General features: G+C 37.6%; 1 protein-coding gene across 1 annotated transcript in view; it reads right to left on the bottom strand.

Annotated features, from left to right (window-relative positions):
- The window catches only part of LOC306853560 (platelet-derived growth factor C-like), a 53,544-nt gene that overhangs the window by 5,580 nt on the left and 24,283 nt on the right, over positions 1-23,681 (bottom strand). Inside the window, exons 2-3 of the mRNA XM_079391063.1 lie at positions 12,586-12,781; positions 5,162-5,342 (exon numbers count right to left, since the gene is read on the bottom strand). Of these exons, the coding sequence (XP_079247189.1) occupies positions 5,162-5,342; positions 12,586-12,781 (377 nt within the window). The remainder of the gene's footprint in view (positions 1-5,161; positions 5,343-12,585; positions 12,782-23,681) is intronic.

Here is a 23,681-nt window from a genome sequence, read left to right as displayed (position 1 = left end):
GTAGAAAACCAAGTAACAGTGCAGAGGTCTCACTCAAAAATGCGGGTGATTCACTGCGGATGTATTTTGGTGAAGGCCAAGCTTGGTGGCATGCCAATCATACACAGTTGAAGGAAGAGGAGAAAAGAAATTAAGTGATTGGAGTCATTTTCACATATCTAATTCTGAATTTTTAATAGACATTGTGTTTGAAATGATACGCCTTATGTAATTCAGTAATCCTTGTGGTCGTCCTGAACTAATGTTGCTGAGAAGAAAGGTCTGGCCACAAAACCGCCATCTACAGCACAATTACTTTAAAAACAAGTGGCAACTACAAAAGGTTCTTACACAAGTGTGTCACATTGCATTAACCTCATTCTTTTAAAGAGAAGCTGTTCCCAATTTAAAATGTTTATTAAAAAAAACCTGTCCTGAACTTAGTTTGGCCTCAGCAACCATGTCCCACTTTTGGTGCCTATGAAACCTGTTACTCTGCTTGGAAAGATACATCTCTTGCCTTTGTTCTAGACTATTTTGGTCAATTTAATGACAGTAAAGATTATGCAAAGCCAGTGGAAATCAGCAAGCACACGCAAAAGGCATATTTCAGGTTGATTCGAGGAGGAAAGCATTTATGAAATCCAGCTGGGAGTTAAAAGCAGCAGTCCAGTTCCTCTGACTTTCGTGAGAATCCTAAATTTTTTCTTATTTCCAGAGCTAGGTGCTGTTTTAATGACCTCTTCCCTCAAAACTTTACCAGCTCCCAAAGTCTCTTCCTGAGAATCGCAGCTGGGGCTCATTTTCCCCCTTCTCTCTGTGGTAGTGGTGAAGGGGAGTGATTGCTTGTTTAAACAGAAAGTGCAGGGGTGCCCCCGTGATCACAGGTCTCCAGTAGCTGAGGTAGCTGAGAAACAGAATTTGGCTGTTCCAAAATGGCAGCCCGTTGCCACCGTGTACAAAGCCAGCAATCAGCCAGCTAGGCCACTCATTTCCCCAAGTTGCATCATAAGAGGGAACGAATGCAGAACGTCTGAAGCACTCATCATTTAGATTAGCATCAGTGGACAGGGGGAAAAAATAAACTGAGCTATAAACATGGAACATGGGTGCAGTATAGACTATAAGAACACCGTTAAGCTTTTTATGAGAAGTGCACAAGGATTTGTGAACAGTCAGGCAAATGAACAGTTCCACAATGACCAGTTTTACCCAACAATGTTATAACATCTATCAATGTGTGGCTGCATGCTGGGAATGCTGATCTCTGCAACTGTCTACTTTATCTGTTTGTGTAGTTGGGTTTTATTGATATTTCAATCCAGGTTTACAGTTTATGAAACGTTCTGCTCTTTTCCTTACACTGAAATGCCCTTATACTCAAACTCTTACATGTCAAGGACCAAATATGACTCCTTTTCTATAATATACAAGCAGCCATATACTTTATACTTTGTGTAATACATTAAATACCAAGCGTGATATTACAGACATGTTGTTGACCTATATTTGTCTTAAGCCAAAACAAATGTTTAAGCTATTATCCAAAAAAATTGCTTATTTGCTAGTATTAACTAATAAAAATGTTCCTCCACCTAATATTAGAATGACAAATGAAACATTTTTAATGAATTCCTACTTTTTTGTAAGATGCTTTTCATAAAGAAAATTTGCCATACCACCTGTGATAAAGCTTTTTCTTCAGTGACAACTGCAAACACAAAAAGATGAGATTAACATTAAGAAATATAGCTTTACTATGCAGGTAAAGGTGGTCACAATTTGTTTAATTCATCCGTGTCAAAAAAGTAGTGTGACAGAGACATAATTTAGTTATTTTTTGCAGGGCGTCCAAAGGAAATTTCCTGCTAAATTGCAGTTTAATGTCATTAACACCACTGCTGTCTTTAAACAATTCAGTTGACAGTGGGTGGTGCAGGATGTACAAATTAAACTATTAAGGCATGCCGCCAAAGAGAAACTGAATTTAACGGCAAAGGAGATTAACACATAAGCTAACTAAAGGCTCTGTTAAACATTTAGAAGCTAGAAATCGTATTTTTGTGTTTGCCTGGCATTTAACAATTTATCATGCATAATGTCAAAACGTCACAACCACAATATTTGCAGGACTGTCAAGCAATGTTTCATAAAACAACAAGTTACTTATTTTTAGTTTGTTGAAGACCTTCTGCTACACACTCCCTGACATTTTATGATAACAACAATTCAAACAATTTGGCACACAACAATCGAGGTGTAACTCCCATCCACAAGCCTCCTGAATACAAATGCTTTGGCGAGCAAGAAAACACTGTGCACTGTGAGTCAGGGCTGGAGGAGGCCATGTTGGAATTGTAGGTTCCAGCTCAACATCCTCCTCCACAAACACTATAAATAGAGCTTGATTCAGCCACACCTTCTCTGATGCGAGCTCGCTGTCCAGAAACCAGAAATAACACATCACCTCCTCTGCAATAATGGAGCACTGCTCAAAGAAAAACACACCACCTAGTATGAAGAGTGGAGAATGTACTCATCTACACATCATTCTACATATAAACATACTTCATTTTATACCTGAAAGCCAAAAATGAATGTCACCTAGGGAAAATTCCCTAAAAAAAGGACTAAAAAGAACAATTTCCATGCAACTGATTTGTATAGAAAATCGCCTTAAACTGATGTCCCTTTATTGTTGTCAGTTTTGGAGCCAGAAATAAACAAACAATTTCATGCATATCCACCGCAGAAAAAGGCCGGAAAAATAGGCTCGTCACTGGCCCTTACCAGAGAACTGCACAGCGGCTAGGGAGTTGGGATAATGTCCATACCACAAAAAGGTTTCAAAACAACAACATAGTCTTGCAAGAAGGAAGCAAAACAAAAATTGATCACGCTAAACTAAACAGCCCCAATTCTAAATCAAATAATTCCACTACCGTTCAAATGTTCGAGGTCAGAATGATGCTCAAGGCTACATTTATTTGATCAAAATACAGTAACAGAAATATTGTAACTTACTGACTCCAAAATCTTTGAACACTAGTGTATTACTTTGTGACTGATTATTAAAATATGTTCTCAAAACTCCCTAAGACTCTAAAAGACAGTGATGGGCAATATTTTTGTTGGCAGGTAATGTAATAGCACAGTTACATCATTGTTCAGCTCTCAAATCAACAGAAATGCAGAAAAAGATTGACAGATCAGCATCAGCACTTTCAATAGAAAAGCTGTATGAGATCAGAAGGAAGTGGCATATGGAAACCCCATTTGTTTTTCTTTTCTTTGAAAACAATCCACAGCCACATTTGTCCTGTCTAATTTTGGTGGCCTATCTCACCACAATCAACACTAAAATAATTAAGTTTCAGCAGAATAGATACAGCCATTATCTACCCAGAGATAAAGCACCTTTGTTCACTGCAAAACAATGAGAGCAGTTTTCAAGCAACGTAGCAAAGCGTTCAGACACGCTCTGAAGCCTCAGTAAACAAATTCAAGGGAAAGTGGAGTCATAAAACTTTGACAGGCATCACACATCAAAGCCAAGCATGTCTATTAAATCATTTCAGGGGAATAATCCTTTTCAAATGTGCCATGTGACGCCTGTCAGGGTGTAAATTAAAGGGAGGAAACTGAACCATGGCCAAGGTGGAAAACACCGTAGCCCGCCCCGCTGTGGTTTTCACCACCACAAGAAGTGAAACATTGAGGAAAAGGTCTCTGAGGTAGGAATATGATAATAACTTGAAATTTCCAACTTAGTAAGTGCCGTTTAAGGTTGCCAGGTCATTTCAGAGGAACGGATGGTTGATTTAAGCAACAGATGCATTGTAATAAAATGGGAGTATGTTTAAGTTCTCATGATTTTTTTCTTTTTTGAGTCCCAAGTACATACAGTATCACTTTTTAAATTTTGATATTCAGCAAAGCTCACTGTATTTCTCATAAACATCTAATTTTATTTTGCACACTGTGTATTTAAAGGTGCCATAGAATGCATTGATACAGTATTTTTAAATTGTTCTCTGATATCTACACAGAAGGTATGTGGCTTAGGTAAGGGCAAAAAATCTCCAGAAACGATTTTACATGTCCATTTACAACCCTAGGATTTCTCCCTAGAATGAAACGGTCTGTTATTGGCTTATTTGGCAGGGTCATGAATAATAATGAACTCTGCTCTGATTGGCTGTTTCACAGTGCTGTTCAATGTTGAGCTCTGCTCTGATTGGCTGTTTCACAGTACGGCTCATCAGCAAGAAGGAAGCACAGGGAGGAAAATATATATTTAAATACTTTCTCTCGCAGTTATATCGTCGGGTAATTATACTGTATATAAAACGCGGGCATCAGGGAGCCGTTATTAATATGCGAGCCATTGAAACTGCTTTTGAACGATCCATCGATCGCGTTATAGTTTTACTTTCAAGAGACGCGATCACACAAACTATGTTTACATTATGGAGCAACAGTACTTACCACACATTTCACAAGATCAGATGCTTGTCAGTGGTGCTCAGGATCTGTAAGTCATTCGCCATCATCCTCATCTCTCCTTACTGAGAGTGAAATCTTATGTACTGTAACAGGCTACCGCTAGCAAGGAGCTAACCATGTCCCTTTAGTGGCTCGCGTTATTTGCTTTCTGTGCCTTTCTGAATACAGACACCAACCCATCCCTGCACTTCACACCCCCTGCACGGCCTGGAACATAAAATTTATTTTGTTATTTTCGCTGTTGTCCGCGCTTGTTTATTTACAATACCTGCAGAGCTTCTGATGGTTCGGCCGGCTTAGAACAAGGACGGGTTTATGCAAATGTTGGGGGCGTAGTGATCTCGACTGTTGCGTCACAGTCGGTGTTATGTTCTGATTCGCCTGTTTTTCAGTGGTCTTTTTTAATCACGAGATTTACATATGAAGGAGGAAACTATGGTGTTTGAGGCTCACTGTATGTCATTTCCATGTACAGAACTGTTATTATTTAAATATGCCAGGGTAAAGACAGTTTTTCATTCTATGGCACCTTTAAGTTCTTCAGGTGGAGAAATAATATAGAACAGGGCCGTTAGGGATGAACAAAACGTTTTCAGCAAAAACATAACCATCCCTCTCAGTAAATGTTGCATAAGCATTACATAAGGAAGAATGTGGGGCATGAGTCATTTCATACCTGCTGAAGCAAAGAGTAGCGGATGCAAAACCCTGGGTCCGAGGGAAAATATTCATCTGAGACGAAGCGGATCAGGATCTGGTTCCCCTTGGACAGCTGGGGCCCTGGAACCATCTCTGAGCCACACCAACGCCCCAACACCACGCTTCCGACAGGCTCCTCCACCTCCACATAATCATACCTACAACAGCAAAGCACACTGTTTTATTACAAGAGATTCATTAAATCACAAGCATTCAGGTCCTGTTTACATTCATCTTCAATGATCTCATCATAAGCGGTTAGGCAAGACAGATCGGCACTTGTGGCCTTTTATGAGCAAATTTTAAGGATCTTTGAGTTTGTGATAAAACACAAAAAACTAATTGTTTTAGTCAGGATCTCATATAAACAGTCATTTGGATACATGTCAATAGTTGTTGATGTGAAACAATCCAGAGAAGCTTTTACGAATGTGGTTTAACTGATTGGATGTCAAAACATGTTTCATGCGGTTTACATTTGCATTTAGCGCCGTCTAGTTGGGATTGGATTAGGCAAAATCATCTACACTATCATTCAAGAGTTCAGGGTCAGTAAGATTTCAAAGAAATTTACACTTACGCAGAAAGTATGCATTAAAATTGATCAACAGTGACATTTATAAGTGCTATAAAATGATTATTTTTCAAATCAATTCAGCAATTTTCACGCACGCACGCACGCACGCACGCATGCACAAATAAATAAATAACGGTTTCCACAAAAAAGCAGCACAACAGTTTTCAACATTGATGATATAAAAATGGTTTCTAGAGCACCAAATCAGCATTTTAGAAGGATCATGTGACACTGAAGCCTGAAGTGATGGTAGCTGAAAAAAAAATATATACATTTAAAAAAAAAAAAGTTTTTACTGTATTTCTGATAAAATACAGCCTTGAGTATAAGGGAATTATTTCAAAAACAAAAAGAAAATCCCTGACATCAAACTTTTAAACAGTACAGTACATTAGGAATATCAGCATTTTGTCAAATTAACATGAGTAGACAAAGTTTAAGGATCATTTTTTACTCCTACCTTGCTACCTAAAATAAATCGCACAATCCAATTCTGTGAAAGTTGAGCAAAAAATAAAGATGACACTGTCGGCTAAAAGGATGGATAACATTTTGTATGTAAATGTATATTTTTGGACCACTTCCACATTTGACGTCATCAAATAGCGAGAAAATAATATTGTAGTAATTAAATATCCACTTATCACCAAAGCTTTCTGTATTTGGTTAGAGATCTGATCCCCGATTTCAAACTAGTCTGAAATCAATTTTGGATGGTATTTTCATGCACAAATGCTGCTTGCAAAGTCATTGACTGATAGGGTAGAGAGGCAAAAATTCAGCTGCCTAAGCTTTCAGATGCAACCCCTATCAGATGCTCATGACAGGAGCCCAGAGTAGGGGCATGACATCAGTCCCGCCAGCAGCATGTGACAATGTGCACCTGATGCTAAGTGTGCCTCATCGCAATTGCCATAAATCTAGTATCATGTCCTTCCAGTTGGCCATTAGCTCCTATCACATGCTTGGATGCGGGCAAACGACTAGCTTGAGATGATCTTAACGCTGTTGTATCACAACTACATGGTTAATTCATCACTTTCCCCAATCATTCGGTGTGAGGGAAGGCTAACAGCTATGGGGCATCTAAGTGTAGGTCTAATGCTTTGAGGGGCTCCACAGGGAACTATGGCAATGAAGCTATTTACAGACACACTATTAAACACAGACATTCAAACAAAGGCAGTGAGGAAAGATGGGAAAAGTAGAGTGAGGAAAAACCAAAGGAGGAGGATACTGAGAGAAAAAAACCGAGCTAAAATGCTTGGGAGAAAGTGAAGAGTGAATAAGATTAAAGGAGGGCTACAGACATGTAAGCTCATAAATTATATTTATCTGTATTTGATCTCAAGCTAATATGCGAACGCATTAGGCTTTTCATAAGCTACAATAGCCGTGACCTAGAAATCTATTCTCACAAGCATTTAATGAACGGAATAAGCTACGAGCCAAAGCACGGCTAAATGTATTATCTCAATCACCTTTACGGCGGTCCACAGAGAACATGAGAGCTAAATCTATTATTATGACGGCTAAAAACATATTAGATTCTGGGACTACTCAGGTATCCCAAATCGGCACTCAGCAACTGAAGAATTGTTTTGTACTACACCTGCTTCAGGGAAATCACACTTAATCAAATGATATAAAATTAAGTTTACTCAAGAAGAAGAAAAACTTAAATTTAACTGGTTATACTAACTTTTCAATACACACATATACTGTACCTCAAAACCCATACAGCAAAATTACAGGGAAGAATGAACAGCACCTTCTGAAATAATATCATAATTACTTTACATTTTTTAAATAGTCTTTAAATTAATTGGTTTATGCCCTGTTTACTAAAGGAATTTATGCAATGATGCAAAATCTGAGTGGTTTTCCCAAGTGGTAAAATCAATTTACATTGAGTACTGCAGCAAATAAATTCTGATCTTTTCTGAAGGATCAGTTGACAGAACACTGGTGTAATGGATGAATTTCCAAATACACTTTAAAATATTTAAAAACAGAAAAAATAAAATAAAAGCGTATACTTACACCCAGTTAAACTGTATTGCAGATTTTTGCACTGAAGCATGCATGAAGTGGCGCAACTTAAGTGAACTCCCTCCTTATGTCTCTCATGGCCTTCTTTCAGGCCCTAAATTACAGTCTTTGATGCAACTTGGACTGAACACAGTGGCCTGAGCTTTTTTTTTTTTTTTTTTTAATAAAGAAAAAAAAAACAGCAGTGTTGAGGTTGTGTTATTCCTGCTTGCATGGCCTCAATACTCCTGCAGTGTTCAATAAAGGCTGGTTTAAAAAAAAAAAAAACACTTGATGGTTAAACAGACATTGAACCCCTGATTTACGACACATCCAGGTTTGATTTCCACTAAGCCAATACACAAAAAAAAAGAAAAAAGGCCTGAGGACTGAAAGCTCTCTTATGAATCTGTGTAGATGGATATACCTGTAGGTGTAGAAGAAAACCATTAAGTGCCAACTGCTATGCAGTGAAGGTCAATATAAATATTTTGTGCTCACAAAGTAAAATGACAAACTGCAATGAGCCAAAATTAAATGTTAAGCCAACATCACACATTAGCTAATGAATACAACATACTATCCATGTTTCACTCTGTCTGTGTTTCTGTTCTACCTCAGAAGACCACAAAGCAGAGGGGTTCGTCTCATCCCAGTGACACTTGAGGCAGATGGCTCATCAATAATGTAATGTGATTTCACTATTACCAGGTTTACATGCATACATTCACTCCACAGAAGCTAAAGTAGAACAGAATAAAGAAAGCCCCACAGATATCTTTTAGAACAGTGGTTCTCAAACCTGTCCTGGAGTACCCCGAGCCCTGCACATTTTGTATGTTTCCCTTATCGATCACACCTGATTCAGCTCATTAGTGGAGACTGCAAGATCTGCAGTGGATGTGTCAGATATAGGGAGACATACAAAATGCGTAGCACTGGGGGTACTTCATGGAGAGGTTTGAACACCACCGCTTCAGAAAATATGACATATCATCAGAAAACAAACACTGGATTGTCTTGAATCCTTTTAACACCACAATGTTTAAACAGAACGGCTTAAAAACAAGCTGCAACGAGATTTCAGCTAATAGCATTGCAAACCAACACCACTTCATAAGCTTAAATCACTGCTATTAAATGAGTGCAAAAGTAAATCACATTAGAGAAATAGTGCTACAGATTATGCCAAAAGATATTAATACAATATTACAATTTAAAATATATTAAATAGAAAACCATTATTCCTTTTAAATATTGTCTTCAGTGTCACACGATCCTTCAGAAATCATTGTAATACACTGATTTGCTGCTCAAGAAACATTTCTTATTATAAATGTTGAAAACAGTTGTGCTGCTTAATAGTTTTGGGGAAACATTGATGCATTATTTTCAAAACTCTTTCGATAAATATAAAAGTTGAAAAGAAAAGCATTTATTTGAAATATAAATTAATATATGTTTTTACTGTCATTTTTTATCAATTTAATAAATGCTTTGATTGAAAAAAAATACAAATAAATTTTAAACATCAGTGTGCTTCATAAAAATACTTCTCCCTCAGCATGCTTTATTCATTAGGAAACTTCAGAACACAATGGAAACACATTAAGAATATTTGTTATTGGTGCTTTTTGTGAATGTTAAATTTATTCAAATCAGTGATCCACAGTTTCAGAAAGTCTACTAGATTAAACTATTATGATTCTTTATTCTACAATTCAGTCTGTAGAGATTTAAAAAAAAAAAATCAATCTGTAGAGAAAAAAAAAAGAAGTCCTTTTCCATCACCATAAACCTCAATGACAAATACTTCTATTCATTAAATGATGTACTGTTGATCACAATTCCTAATAGTTGTGATGACTGAATCCTATTTCTTATGTTCCCTTTCAACACCCTTCGGCCTTCCATCAAAGACGGAACCAACATTGTAAACTTTTTTCTAACAAGCACAGAAAATCTGGCCCAGTTTTCTTATCGGCCTGAACAAACACACAGGATGATGAGAGTTGTCTGTAGTGGCCTGTCGGCTCTGGGCTGGGTTTTGCTGGAGGCAGTGTGATAGGATTCAGCACGCAGCTTTATTACAGTTTATTCCAGCCCAGTTGCTTTGATTCGATCCAAACAGAAGGGGCTTTTTTCTTCATCATCTGTCTAAATCTTTTACTGCTTTTCAATATGTGGTTGCTCTAATTATTTAAAAAGGAGGAGGACAGCATGGAAGTTGTGAAGGGATAATTTTCATGGTGTACAGTGTCTGTATGTTGGTGATTTTATAAAAAATAAATAAATAAATAAATAAATAAATAAATAAATAAATAAATAAATAAATAAATAAATACACACATAAATACACACACATATATATATATATATATATATATATATATATATATATATATATATATATATATATACACACATATATACATATATATATAAAAAAAGTGACTTTAAATAATGATTTATTGCTGGTGCAATCATACAGACCCCCATCACTGCATGGCTGCTAGGTATATAAAAGGTCAGGCCAGGTCAAATACACTCCAACACACTGCAAAAACCCCAACTCTACACTTGCTCCTCAAGGCCACAGCTTGTGATTTAAACAAAGCGGACAAGCAAGCACAGATTTATAGCATCATTGTTGAAAACTAGGAACGGGTTCTGTCCTATTATGTTCACTTATCTGTATGATATGTTTATAGGCAGAGAATAAAGCATATTTATACTTGTAAGCCAACATTAAAAAATAACGTATGCCGTTTACTTAATACACATTCATGAGAATATTTAATTGGTGTAAAAACTACTATGTTTTCCTGCAGACATCACTGAAGCCACACATGCTGGATAATGTTAGCAAAAATACAATAGTATAGACATAGCAGAATAGCATTCAATTTGATTACATTTGCCACATTACATCAATACAATACAATATAATACATTACAATGTTTTTATCAGCTGTTTGAACTCTCAGTCTCACGGCACCCATTCACTTTAGAGGATGCATTGGTGGGCAAGTGATGTTATGCTAAATTTCTCAGAATCTGTTCCAATAAAGCAACACTAGGCTTGCTGCGATAGACGGTGTTGGCGGTGATACCGGTGTTAAAGGAACACTCCACTTTTTTTGGAAATAGGCTCATTTTACAACTCCCCTAGAGTTAAACAGTTGAGTTTTACCATTTTTGAATCCATTCAGCCGAATATCCGGGTCTGGCGGTAGCACTTTTATTAGCTTAGATCATTGAATCGGGATTAGACCAACTCAAACGACTGACCGATTGGGCATTAAAACAGAATATGCTAGAAAAACATTATTATTTATCAATAATTGGAGGAGGTCTACAAGCATTTTTTCCACATGAAACCACCAGCTATGGGAAGGTCATCATCTAGATTCTGGGAAGCAGAAATGCACAGATGTGCACGTCTGCAATCGATTGCACTATACAGCAAAACAGAGGCATGGACAGAGGCCTGGAAGGAAGGAAGGAAGGAAAGCTAGCCTGTAATTGAAAGGGTCTTTAATGTGGATTGGGCTGGCTGGGCTGTGAGAGACCTACACTGTGTGTGAGTGAACATCTGCAATCGTATGCGTCTCAAGAATCTCAAACAGATGCTATGGAGTTACATAGGAGACTAGGAACTAAATATGCACAAAGTAGAAAGGGCTGTTCTTTATGTCATCGTATCAGTCATGGAAAAAAAAAATATATAACTGAACAATCACTCTAGGGGTGGGCTTTTCATTATTCATCAGCCTTCTTGCAGCACAGCCAATCTCCCAAATGGCCTCCTTTCGACTCTAAATCTTTAAAAATGGACTGTCACAACAAGCACATACATCTCCACTGTAATTCCTCCTTCTCCACATACACTTATACTGCTGCATTGTATATGGGTGCTTTATCTTACGTCTGACCCTGTCAAGAGAGTGCAATGGATGCCTGATGCTGCTTGTTTAGTAGTGCTGATTTGTCGCATAACACTAAGCAAATATTTGAGAGCCTGAAAGGAAACACTCAGGAATTTTTCAAGCTCTCAAATCTTCTAAATCTCCTCCTCACTACAGTTTCGGTCCAGCCTTGATTCTATATTGCAACCTGCCAGTTTAAATCAACCGCCAGCTTTGACTTGTACTAGAAAGTCACAGCCACGAGGAACCATTTAAATAAAAATAAATCACAAAAACATGCCATTTCTGAAATGTAAAATGTATATGCAAGTGCTTAGTCCAGAAGTCATGATGATTACCTAAATAGTCTTATGAATTAAGTAGTAAAAACTTTACAAATTAAAATAAATATTAAATAATAAAAATAAAGACCAGTTAAAATAAATAAATAAAATTAAATCTAATAACATAAATGGAATTAAAATGGAAACACATTAAATACTAAAGAAGTTTTACAGATTAAATTCAGAATAAAAAAAACTTAAAGTACCACCTTCATGAAGTGACAATCCTCTCCCAAAAATTAAACGCAACTGTGATGCAACGCAACTGCCAAAAATGTTGGTAAATAGACCAATAAAAAAAAGTGATTAATAATAATAATAATGATGAGGACGACTGTAGGCAATTATGTTTAAAAGATATGAAAAAAAACTATATTTTGATTTCTAAAGCCACAGGACGAGTAAATGTAATGTAAATGTTTTTAATTGGCTTTATTTACTCTTTTATTGTCTGTCTTCTACATTACACATGTTAAGATATTTTCTCTCTCTAATGTGCATGTGAGGTCTAGCCAGTGACCATAAGGTCAGCGTCTCTTACTTGCAAAGGCCGTCCTCGGCGTCCTCCAGGCCAAAGCGAGGATCAAAGGTCAGCTGGATCCTGGAACTTTCTGTGACTCCCACCAGCCGCCACACTATAACTGTATTCCGGGGATAAGTGTTGGGGAAGTCAGGACTTTGAATAATTCCATCCCCAGTGACACTGAGGACCTTTTCGTGTTGAGACTCATGCACTCCTACAGAGCAGAGAGAGGGAAGGAAAAAAAAAGACGTTTATTAAAACATTTTTGAACCTGCATAACTCATCAGAGTGGAGAAAGAACACATTGTAGTCATTTGTGAATAGTTTTTTCCTTAATGCAAATTAACATCAAACCAGATTTGGCTTCTACTGCATCACATTAAAACCCAAATAATATGGATTATGCAGTGCACCGTGTGAATACTAAATAACTGATCACACAAAGAAAAGATGAAACAAACTCAAGACTTCTGTTTTTATTGAGCATTGATTGACTGCAAACCTGATAAATCACATTAAGGAAGCGATAAAAGGAAACCTCAGAAAAGATTTTGCCTTGTCAATACCATAAAACCAGCAGAATGATGTTCTACCATTTGCTAACCCAGAAACGCTTAATGAACCCTTGTGTATCAAAGCAATATTCTGCTTTGATGTTGCTTTGCCATAATAGTTTTCCATTATAGATCTAGAGAAGAATGATCAATCAGTAGCTATAAAATTTATAGAGACACTACAGCTGGTAATGACATTCCTAGTTGTGGCAGTAAGATAAGAATTAAAGCTATGTCGAAAAACATTGTTTGGGTGGAGGAAACTTCTGAAGGCCACTATAGGACAGATTGTTCTGCTACAATCAATTGTTTCTTTAAGAGCTCTGATAGGTTAACAGTTCAGAGAAATCCAAGGCCAATGAAATCATTTTGTGCTTGGTTTAGCAGCATGACTGAGGTAAGGTATGCCAAGAGTTTAGTCATTTAAAGTTCAGAAATTATTACATACTGACTTACTTACTACTCTGTTATGACGAGATTTAGAGAGTTCCTCATCAGAGGAACAAATAATAATGGCTTCCTCAACACAGCACAAATAAAAGCACATTTTACCTGCAACTTTGCCAGGAAGGGAAAATGAGCTCAAAGAATACTGACTTTCAACAGGCTTTTCAGTTGAAATGGCTAACCAATGGTTGTTATTCTTAACACTTAATCCATGTTTCACAGTCTTATTCTGGGTTAGTAATTAATCTTCGAAAGTCAGGATTTGAGATTCGTAAAGTTAATATGCTTCTTTGCATATTTATGAGATTAAAAACATAGATTGGACTAGTACAACTATCTATCAGTAGAAATGTCACCATGCATATGTGCACTGGTTAAGTCTGTCCCTTCAGACACAGAAACTGTTTTTGTGTGAATATACAAAGTGCATGAATATTTAATAAGGTAACCACTGAGGCGTTATCATTGGTTGACTGTTCGTTTAACATCACAGTGTTTCACAGTGTATAATTTTAGCATTCAGGTTTCATAACCCATTGTCAAGTCAACAGAAGTGTGAATTACTGGCTAACCTGGTAAAAACCAACCTTCACCTGGGGTTTAAAAGGACATTAAGCCAGGGTTAAGTGGGGTAAGAAAAGCTTACAAGTCTTTCTACATGTGCTGATGCACTTGAGCCAACATTTCACAACAGTTACATCACAGCAAAGAGAACTAATAAAGAACCAGCCTGAGAGTACTGTTCCAAACTAGGTAGAAACAATTCTTAGAAAGGGATGCTTGTTTCCGGTCCAATAAAATGTTATTGAATTCTGCAAGAGGATTGAAATCTATCTTATCCTGTTGTGTACTAGGTTCAGAAAAGATGTTTGATGCAAACAGACAGCCGTTGAAATGCAACACCAGTGCTGGTTTTTATAGGCCTGTCACATTCACAGCCCACCCAAGGGAAATGCACACAGATTTTCTTTCACGCTCCACTCCCTGAACACGCACGCACGCACGCACACACACACACACACACACACAGCTCCCTCAAGTTGTGCAGCAAAGTCAAGAGTGTCAATAGGTATCTTGATCAGTTACACTGATGGTACAATATCTGTAATACTCTTTCTAGTCTATCCAAATTATATAACACAAACTATTCACCTTCAAAAGTAACAAAAACACCCAGCATTTTCCTGTGCTGTATTTGCAGACATCAATACAGTACATAACGGATGTATAAGCTATCAAAAATGAGTCATTGCTTCCTATCCAACAAGTGCTAATTATCTTGTTAGCATAATGGGGTTCCAAAACAGGTTTCACATTCACTGTATGGACAAAAATTCTCATTAAATATCTTCTATATTTTCACAGAAGTAAGTAAGTCTTGGAACAAAATTAGGATGAGTAAATGACAGAATATTAATTTTTGAGTTTCCTTTTTTTTGTATTAGGATTGGCCAATGACTTATTTATTCCCTCCATGGTCTGGATGACAGATCCTATCACAAGCAGCAGTTAACGCTGAATGATGCTTCAGGAGTCACTGGAAGAGAAATGACTGAACCACTGGGGTTTCGGAAAGTTCTGGGGAACAGCTTTAACCCCAGAGATGTGTCCGCAACCACAAGAGATAGAAATCTGATCACTCTGACATCCGTAACTAAAGGAAAGAGCAGAGAGAAAGAGAGAGAGAAAAAAAAGAGAAGCTGTTTAGAACATTAAAATTCAATATGTTTGACTCTGTGTGACTTGTTTATAATAGACAGGAGGAAAAATTTAGAGTGGAAAAAGAGAAGACGACTGATACAATTTCTCTCTGTAAACATGACAGCGACTGCTTTGATGTCTTTTTCTCATGTTGTGATTAATTGCACTCCAGGGAGGAGATGTGAAAGACAGTACACAAGTCATTTTTGAACAGACAAGCTTTGTGTACATCCGAAAAGTACCCCCCAAAAATTGCACTCGACATGCAGAAACATGGCATGCCCTGCTTACTATTGCCCACGTAGAATAGACACATTGTCAATGTTAGGGAGGTAAAGCAAGATCACTCATGCTCTCCAGAGTTGAGGAGCATTTTGTGTGAAACATATCCAAACAAAAGAGCCCGAGGCCTGTTGAACAGTGTTGAACACCTCAGATCTGTTTGCAGCGCAAGCCTAAACCCTTTATGGACTCCGTTATATAAACAGATCAGGAGTCGGCTGCAGCTGCCAAGGTCTTTGAAGTCCGTTGAAATGAGAACGAAAGAACAGTTTCCTCAGCATGTTACAGCATTTGCCCAGCTGACTGACAGCTTCTTGTCAAGTTCTGTATTAAATGTTTATAATTCTCTTAGGTTTCTGGCATTAAGACAGGCCTTCTCTTATGTCTATGTCTTATTGAGTAAGTTGTTACAAGTTCTTGGAAGGAGGTATAAGGTACATTTTTGTTCTCAAAATGCTAATGTAACGAGCAGATGTAGTTGGTGTCTTACTGAAACTTAAGTGGAGCATGAATCAGTGATCTGCATCATTTAAAATGAAATGAATACCACCAATTTAATTTAAATTCATCATGTGGGTGACATACTTTCTTAAAAATAAAGGTTCTTTATTGGCATCTATGATTCCATTAAAGGGATAGTTCACCCAAAATTGAAAATTCTGTCATTAGTTACTCACCCTCATGTCATTCCAAACCTGTAAGATCTTCATTCATCTTCGGAACACAAATTAAGATATTTCTGATTAATTCCGAGAGCTCTCCGAGGGTCAGAGACCCATAGACATAGACAGCAAGGATCCTAACATGATCAAGGTTCAGAAACGTGGCAAGGAGATTGTAAAATTATGGTTGAAACACTGATGCCACATGGATTATTTTAACAAAGCCACGAGAATACTTTTGGGCACAACGAAAACGACTTTATTCCACAATTCGTCGCCTCTGCGTCACCCTATGACACCATTTTGGAGAGTATCACATATACATAAACAAGTATGCAACATATGTATGCAGATACTTTGTTTACGTTCAGATCAAAGCATAAACAATGTAAATAAGTTGCTGCTAACACAGAACAGCATACGTTTTTTACACATGTGATGCAGGAAGCAGTGTTAGGTTCTATATAAAGCAATACTACATACAGTTGAAACCAGATATTTACATACACTTCAGAAAAAAAACAAACTTTTTTTTTCTATACTGTCAAACATTAAATCAGAGTAAACTTTTTCTTTTTTATATCAATAAATATTAACATATTTTTTGCATTTGTTAAATGTCAGAATCGAGCGAGGGATAATTTTTTTTATTTTTTTTTATCACTTTCATCAAAGTCAGAAGTATGCATACACTTCCTTAGTATTTGGTAGAATTGCCCCGAAACTGTTTCACTTGGGCCAAACGTTTTGGGTATCCTTCCACAAGCTTTCTACAATAGTTTGCTGGAATTTTGGCCCACTCCTCTTGACAGAACTGGTGTAACTGGGTTAGGCTTGTAGGCCTTCTTGCTCGCACTCGCCTTTTCAGTGCCGCCCACAAATTTTCTATGGGATTGAGATCAGGGCTTTGTGATGGCCACTCCAATACCTTGACTTTGTTGTCCTTAAGCCACTTTGTAACTAATTTGGAGGTATGCTTGGGGTCATTGTCCATTTGGAAGACCCATTTGCGCCCAAGCTTTAACTTCCTGGCTGATGTCTTCAGAAGTTGCTTCAATATATCCACAAAAGTTTCTTTTCTCATGATGCCATCTATTTTGTGAAGTGCACCAGTCCCTTCTGCAGCAAAGCAGCCCCACAATATTATACTACCACCCCCATACTTCACAGTTGGGATGGTGTTCTGAGGCTTCAAAGCTTCGCCCTTTTTCCTCCAAATATACCGTTTATCATTATGGCCGAACTGTTCAATTTTTGTTTTTCGTCAGACCACAGGACATGTCTCCAGAAATTAAGATTTTTGTCCCCATGTGCAGTTGCAAACTGTAGTCTAGCTTTTTTATGGTGTTTTTGAAGTAATGGCTTTCTCCTCCCAGAGTAACCTTTCAGCTCATGGTGGTACAGGACTCGTTTTACTGTGGATAAGGACACTGTCTTACCAGTTTCAGCCAGCATCTTCACAAGGTCTTTTGCTGTTGTCCTGGGGTTGATTCGCACATTTCGCACCAAAAAAACGTTCCTCTCTGAGACTCAGAATCCGTCTCCTTCCTGAGCGGTATGATGGTTGTACATTCCCATGTTTTTTATACTTGCATATTATTGTCTGAACGGATGAACGTGGGACCTTCAGGCATCTGGAAATTGCACCTAAGGATGAGTCACACTTGTGGAGGTCCACAATTCTTTTCCTGATGTCTTGGTTGATTTCTCTTGATTTTCCCATGATGTCAAAGAAAGAGGCTCTGTGTTTGAGGTGTGCCTTTATATGCATCCACATGATTAACTCAAATTGAATCAATTAACCTATCAGAAGCTTCTTAAGCTCAGAATGGAATCATCTGGAGTTTTCTTTTTGTTTAAAGACACAATAAACTTAGTGTATGTATACTTCTGACTTTGATGAAAGTGATAAAAAAAATACATAAAAATTCTCCCTCACTCGATTCTGACATTTAACAAATGCAGAAAATGTTAATATTTATTAATCTAAAACAGAAAAAGTTTACTCTGATTTAATGTTTGACAGTAAAGAAAAAAAAGTTTGTGTTTTTTTCTGAAGTGTATGTAAATATCTAGTTTCAACTGTATATACTATACTACATGATCTAATTGTTTATCTTGTTGCAAAGCCCTCCCATGTGTGAATATACTTAATTCCAGTTCATTAAAATTCATCTTCCTGTCAATTCATTTCAAATTTAACTTCCCGAGGTGCAGGGCAAATTCAATTTGTATTCACACTCATTTTTAAAAATAACCAGTACATTTTGCACAACCTTGGATTTAGTAAAATTCTCTATCTACAACCCCAACAAACCACTTTAAATGGTGCTGATAAGTGCTGGTACTGTCCAAAGAGTCATAAACGCCTGTTGTTCATTAAGATTTTTCATTAAAAAAGACAACAGCATATTATGTCTGATACTTAAACAAGGAACAGTGAGTTTTAGATGCGGTTTAACAAACAAACTCTTAAAACAGAACAGGGTAATTATACGCCACTGCATGCCTCTGAGAAACAGTAAATGAGAAGAATTCCTATAGGTATACAGCTTAAATAAAAAAAAAAATTAAAATTTTGTAATGCTTCAAACACCCCAAACATGAAGTGCTGAAGTACAATAATGGTTGCTGTTCACTGACTAAGTGAATGAAGGTGTGTCATTAGAAACTGAACCTCAGCCTTGACACTAAAACTTCCTTATTTGATTTTTGAATTTTAGGCTTGGTAAGGATAGAGAGAATTACATGTCTGTGCTTTAAGATGACTTCATCTCTGGGTTAAATAATGCCATATAATGATCAGAGGCTGGCCCCTTGGGTGCATTACCTCAAACATGACTTTTCCTTGACCCACTTCTCTTTTTTTTTTTCCTCCTTCTCTCTCTCCTGAGGAGAGCACTACGCTGATTAAGGTAGGAAGCTGAGCATGAATAAATAAGGGCTCACAGTGCTACCATTGTGCCTTGTTCACATGTTAGACCTCCGACTGAGTCTGGAGTTTAAATATTAACCTGGAAGCGGTAGAAACAAAGACGGTACAGACATATGGGAGCATGTGCAACTGTCTAAATACAAACAAAAACAGAGAGAAACAAGAACATATTACTCTTTAGTAACACCAGCGATACCAGACAACCTCAATCATATTTTGCAGATATACTTCAGAATCTCTTTTTACGCTCCACAGAAGAAAGTAATACGGGTTTGGGATGGCATGCAGGTAAATGACGACAGAATTGTTAATTTTGGGTAAACTATCCCTCTAATCTAACACCACACATTTAGGAAAGCACACTAAACACTTAGGCTTTAGTCAAAGAGAAATTCCAGGAAGAAAATCTTACATTTCGATGGCTTGGTGCACTGAAACCAAAGCTCCGGCCTACTGCTTTTCGCAGTCCACTCTGATCAGGTTTTAATATGTTTGGGGTTCAGAAACTGTAGTGTTACTGCTCACAGAAATGTGTATTACAATCAATCGAGTTCTTAAACACCCTTTTGAAACCTCCTGTTGGAAATTTGGCATAATAGCACTACATTTCACTCAATTCATATTTCCCAGTTGTCTGGCAGAAGGCCTTGATGTCCGTATTCATTTAACTCTAGAAAGTTCATGCTAGAGATCGACGCTAGTGCCCGTAACAGCGTTTAACAACAAAGTGCTAATGTTTCTGATTCCAAGGGACTTGTTCAGGTGCTGTCTGTGTTTTAATCCCCCATATGTCGGGAGCTGACTGCAGCCGGCTGGTGAAACTGTACCCCATGCTTACCATTTTCAACCCTGTGCATGCTGATTTTAGCCCCCTGCTTTTAAGTTGCTCCTACATGTGCTCATGGTTAAGGGTTTGTGGCAGTAACTACAGGTGCTGTAAATTCCAGTTCTGGCTTTTTTATATTTATTACTTTAAGGTTTACAGTTGGGCAGCAAAGAGGAGGAGGGAGAAGAATAGAAAAGGAGAGGGGGGGGGGGGGGGGCAAGTGAGGGGAACGCAGCATGGGAATTTATCATACCATTAAAAAATAATTTGGCTTCAAAAGCGTCAACTTATTTGGAATGGTTCAAATCTGCCGTGCAGATGCTCCGTATGGAGACTCACCACTGGAGTCTGATGCTTTGACTCACTGAATTGCTCAGTTCCTGTTGGCCATTTAGCATCACTTAAGTGGCAAAGCTTTTTTCCAATATATTCTTTTCACAACATTTGCAATTTACATTAACAATCAAAATGATTAGGCATAAGCATACTAACCAGACATTGTAAAATGTCAAGGTACGTGCATCAAACCATTCATTCTCTAATTTCAGCATCATCTGTGTGCCCTCCTGCAATCTGCAGCAGAATGTCAAGGCCGACATCAACAGGCAATTGACTGGCGTCATGACTGAACTCATTGACACTCAATTGACTGCCGTCACACACAAACATTCTTTTCAACACGTCACAAATCGCACTCCAATGTCCTTGATATTCACAGGCACATCCATACATGTGTATATCAAACAAATCTTTCCAATGATGATACATTTTTCTAAACTAAAAAGGTGTTACATGTCAGACTCTTAAAGGGACAGTTTACCTAAAAAGTTCTAATTTCATAGATTCATTCTGTGTTTAACCTCACTAATTATTTTCTTTGTCAAATTCAGAAGCATTATAAAAAACATGTAAATATATAATTTTTTAATTCCATACAGCTGATGCACAACATTTCAGGTGTGTGTGTAACAGACAGACCACAATTTTTTCCAAGTCTTTCTGCAATTTTTTTCCTAGTATTCTGAAGTGATTAAATGGCTGGAATATAGCAGATGTGTCACATTAACTACTTTTATGCTGCTTTTTGTAATCTGCCAGCTCCTGTCGTCATGTATTTTCATTGTAAGGAACAGAGCAGTGAACTTTCAGCTAAACTTTCTTGTGTTCCAAAGATTAAAGAGAATCATTCAGTTTTAGGTGTGTAAGCAGTTCCTTTAAAAGATAATTGAACTGGTCACCCTTACAATCCTGACCAATCCTGTTCATTTGTCTAGTTCTTTTTACAAATATACTGTGGTAACGAGCAAGTTCAAGTGAAGCTTGGCTAAACTAAATTCCTTCAAATGCTGCGTGAGCATAAGGTTGCTGTTGTGTCATCACATGCGGAGTAACAGAATCCTGCAGGCACTTCACCAAGACCCGATTAAGATCCTAACAGGCCACCAAAACCTTCCCTCTCCACAGCTCACAGATTGAGGCTCACCCATTAACACGTCCTCTCAAAGAGCTCCGTAACATCCGCACATGCTATCGTATGTCCAAATGTCGACACTGAATTAACCCACTTGGTGGGTAGGTGAATATAAGCGTGTGTACGATTGCGTTTGGGAAGCACTTGCCTGACAGGAAATTTGATTCTGAAGTTAGCATGACTGTTCCCTCTGTCTCTCTCCACAAGCTTTTTCTAACGTCTCACTTCATGTGGTTTATACTGCTGAACGCCTGACTGTGAGCTTAAGCTCGTCACTGTTAAAATGATTATCAGATCAAGTATCATCAGGGCGGTACGTTATTTCTTCAACTCCACTTTACTCACGCTTTCTGCCAGGTCTAAAAATAACAGCAACAACTGGGAAAATAAAAGCATGTGGTGCTGAGACACACTGTAAGTCATGTAGATTACCAGAACCATTATGGTGATCTACTGTTCCCCTCTGTTCTTTGTAGATTTGCTTTTAATAATATTAAAAACGCTTTAATTTGTTAAAGTCTCCCTTATGTCATTCCAAATCTGTATGGCTTTCTGGTATGTACACAAAAGACATTCTGAAGCACAATCAAAAATCTAAATAAAAAATAAAATAAAAAAAATCTTCAAGATACAGAACACCACAAGTTTGGAACGACATGAAAGTGAGAAAATGACGACAATTTAAATTTTTGGATGAACTATCCTTTTAAAAGCTTGTACTTTTGTTGCCACTAGTGGCATCAAAAGAAACTGCAAAAATAATTTTCTTCTAAATAGGTTTCCCAAACATTCCCTCCACTCTTTACCTCCGATACTCCATTTCAGTTTAAACTTATTACAGGTAGTCCTGCCCCTAAAATCTCCCAATTGGAGCAATTAGACAGACCAAACTGGTACAGGACATTTTTACATTACACATGCCAAGTGAAAGGGAGAGAGACTATTGATATTTTACATTATTACCTGCTAGTCTAAAAACTACGTTGCCTGAGTTTAATGATTTTGTATGAGAGGAAAATACAAGAATACAAACGTCCCTATTAAATCTAGCCAACAATACTAGGCCCAAACAAGGCTAAAATATCTTTGTGGCTTTTCTCAAACAAAGCGTGTCGGTTTGTGTGTGCGAAACAAACTTAAATTAAACTCTTCCGGCACGTCAGCTGCTTGCATACTTGTGTTTGCGGTTCTGGCCACACACACAAGGCTTGCTCATGTTGTATACAGACCACATCCTTTAACAATTTGGTGAGGTCTTCAATTAAGCAAAACACGTGTGCGTGTTATTCTCTAATGGACGTTTGGTGCACTGCGTGCCTCATGCTTACTTTCACCACAGCGCTGTGTTTTTGCTTCTCTGTAACTTACCTCTGACCAGAAGGGCCTTGAATTAGACATGACATCATCTGTGAAATAGCAGAAGATAGTCAGCAATCAGAATAATAGGGTTTTCTATGACAGGTAGCCATTGGGTTTTCTCATAAAACGTAGGCTCAGTTTAACCGCTGCCTTCCTTATAAAGGGAAATGTTCTTGTTATTGGTGCTTTTGAACATTTTTGTTTACTGCCCAATAAAGTTGGATGATTTCAACTTTAGAAACTGGGAGAGGAAATGATAATAACATATCAAGATCTATGTTATGCCAAACACGTACTAAAAGACATTTCTAAAGATTTCTGAGAAGAACAGAAGCTTAAACATTACCATGGAAATACCTTGTTTTTTGAACATGACAATGCTATACCATGGTTATCTTTGAATAATCTTAGAATAACCTGATCCACCACAAAACAATTCGACAGAGACTTTAACAGGGACCTATTATGCAAAAATCACTTTTATAAGGTGTTTGAACAGTTGCTTGGCCACAAAACAACTGACTGTGAAAACAACCAGACTCTAATGGTAAAAATCCACCCACTCATTTTTTTTTTTTTTATAATCCCAATAAATCATAAACAGTCTCTCAGAACGAGCAGTTCCAGATTCTCCCTACATACGTCAACGTAGGGAGAAAACCCTTCCCATTTGTGACACACTCTGCCCTATTAGTAAAGGCAAAGCCCTGAGTGAGAAGCAGCAGTCCACCATTACTGTTTTCTTGCTGTAGCTACTTGTCAACACCAAAGAGGCATTAGAAGTGTTGTGTTTTGGTATGCACAAATGAACAAAGGAGTCTCCATAGACTCCCTCACCTGAGCTGCTGAGGAAACTGTGGTAAGTTTAATTTTCTAA

Source organism: Barbus barbus (assembly GCF_936440315.1).
Source record: "Barbus barbus genome assembly, chromosome: 33".
NCBI lineage: Eukaryota > Metazoa > Chordata > Actinopteri > Cypriniformes > Cyprinidae > Barbus > Barbus barbus.
This window is presented reverse-complemented; position numbering and strand designations above follow the sequence as displayed.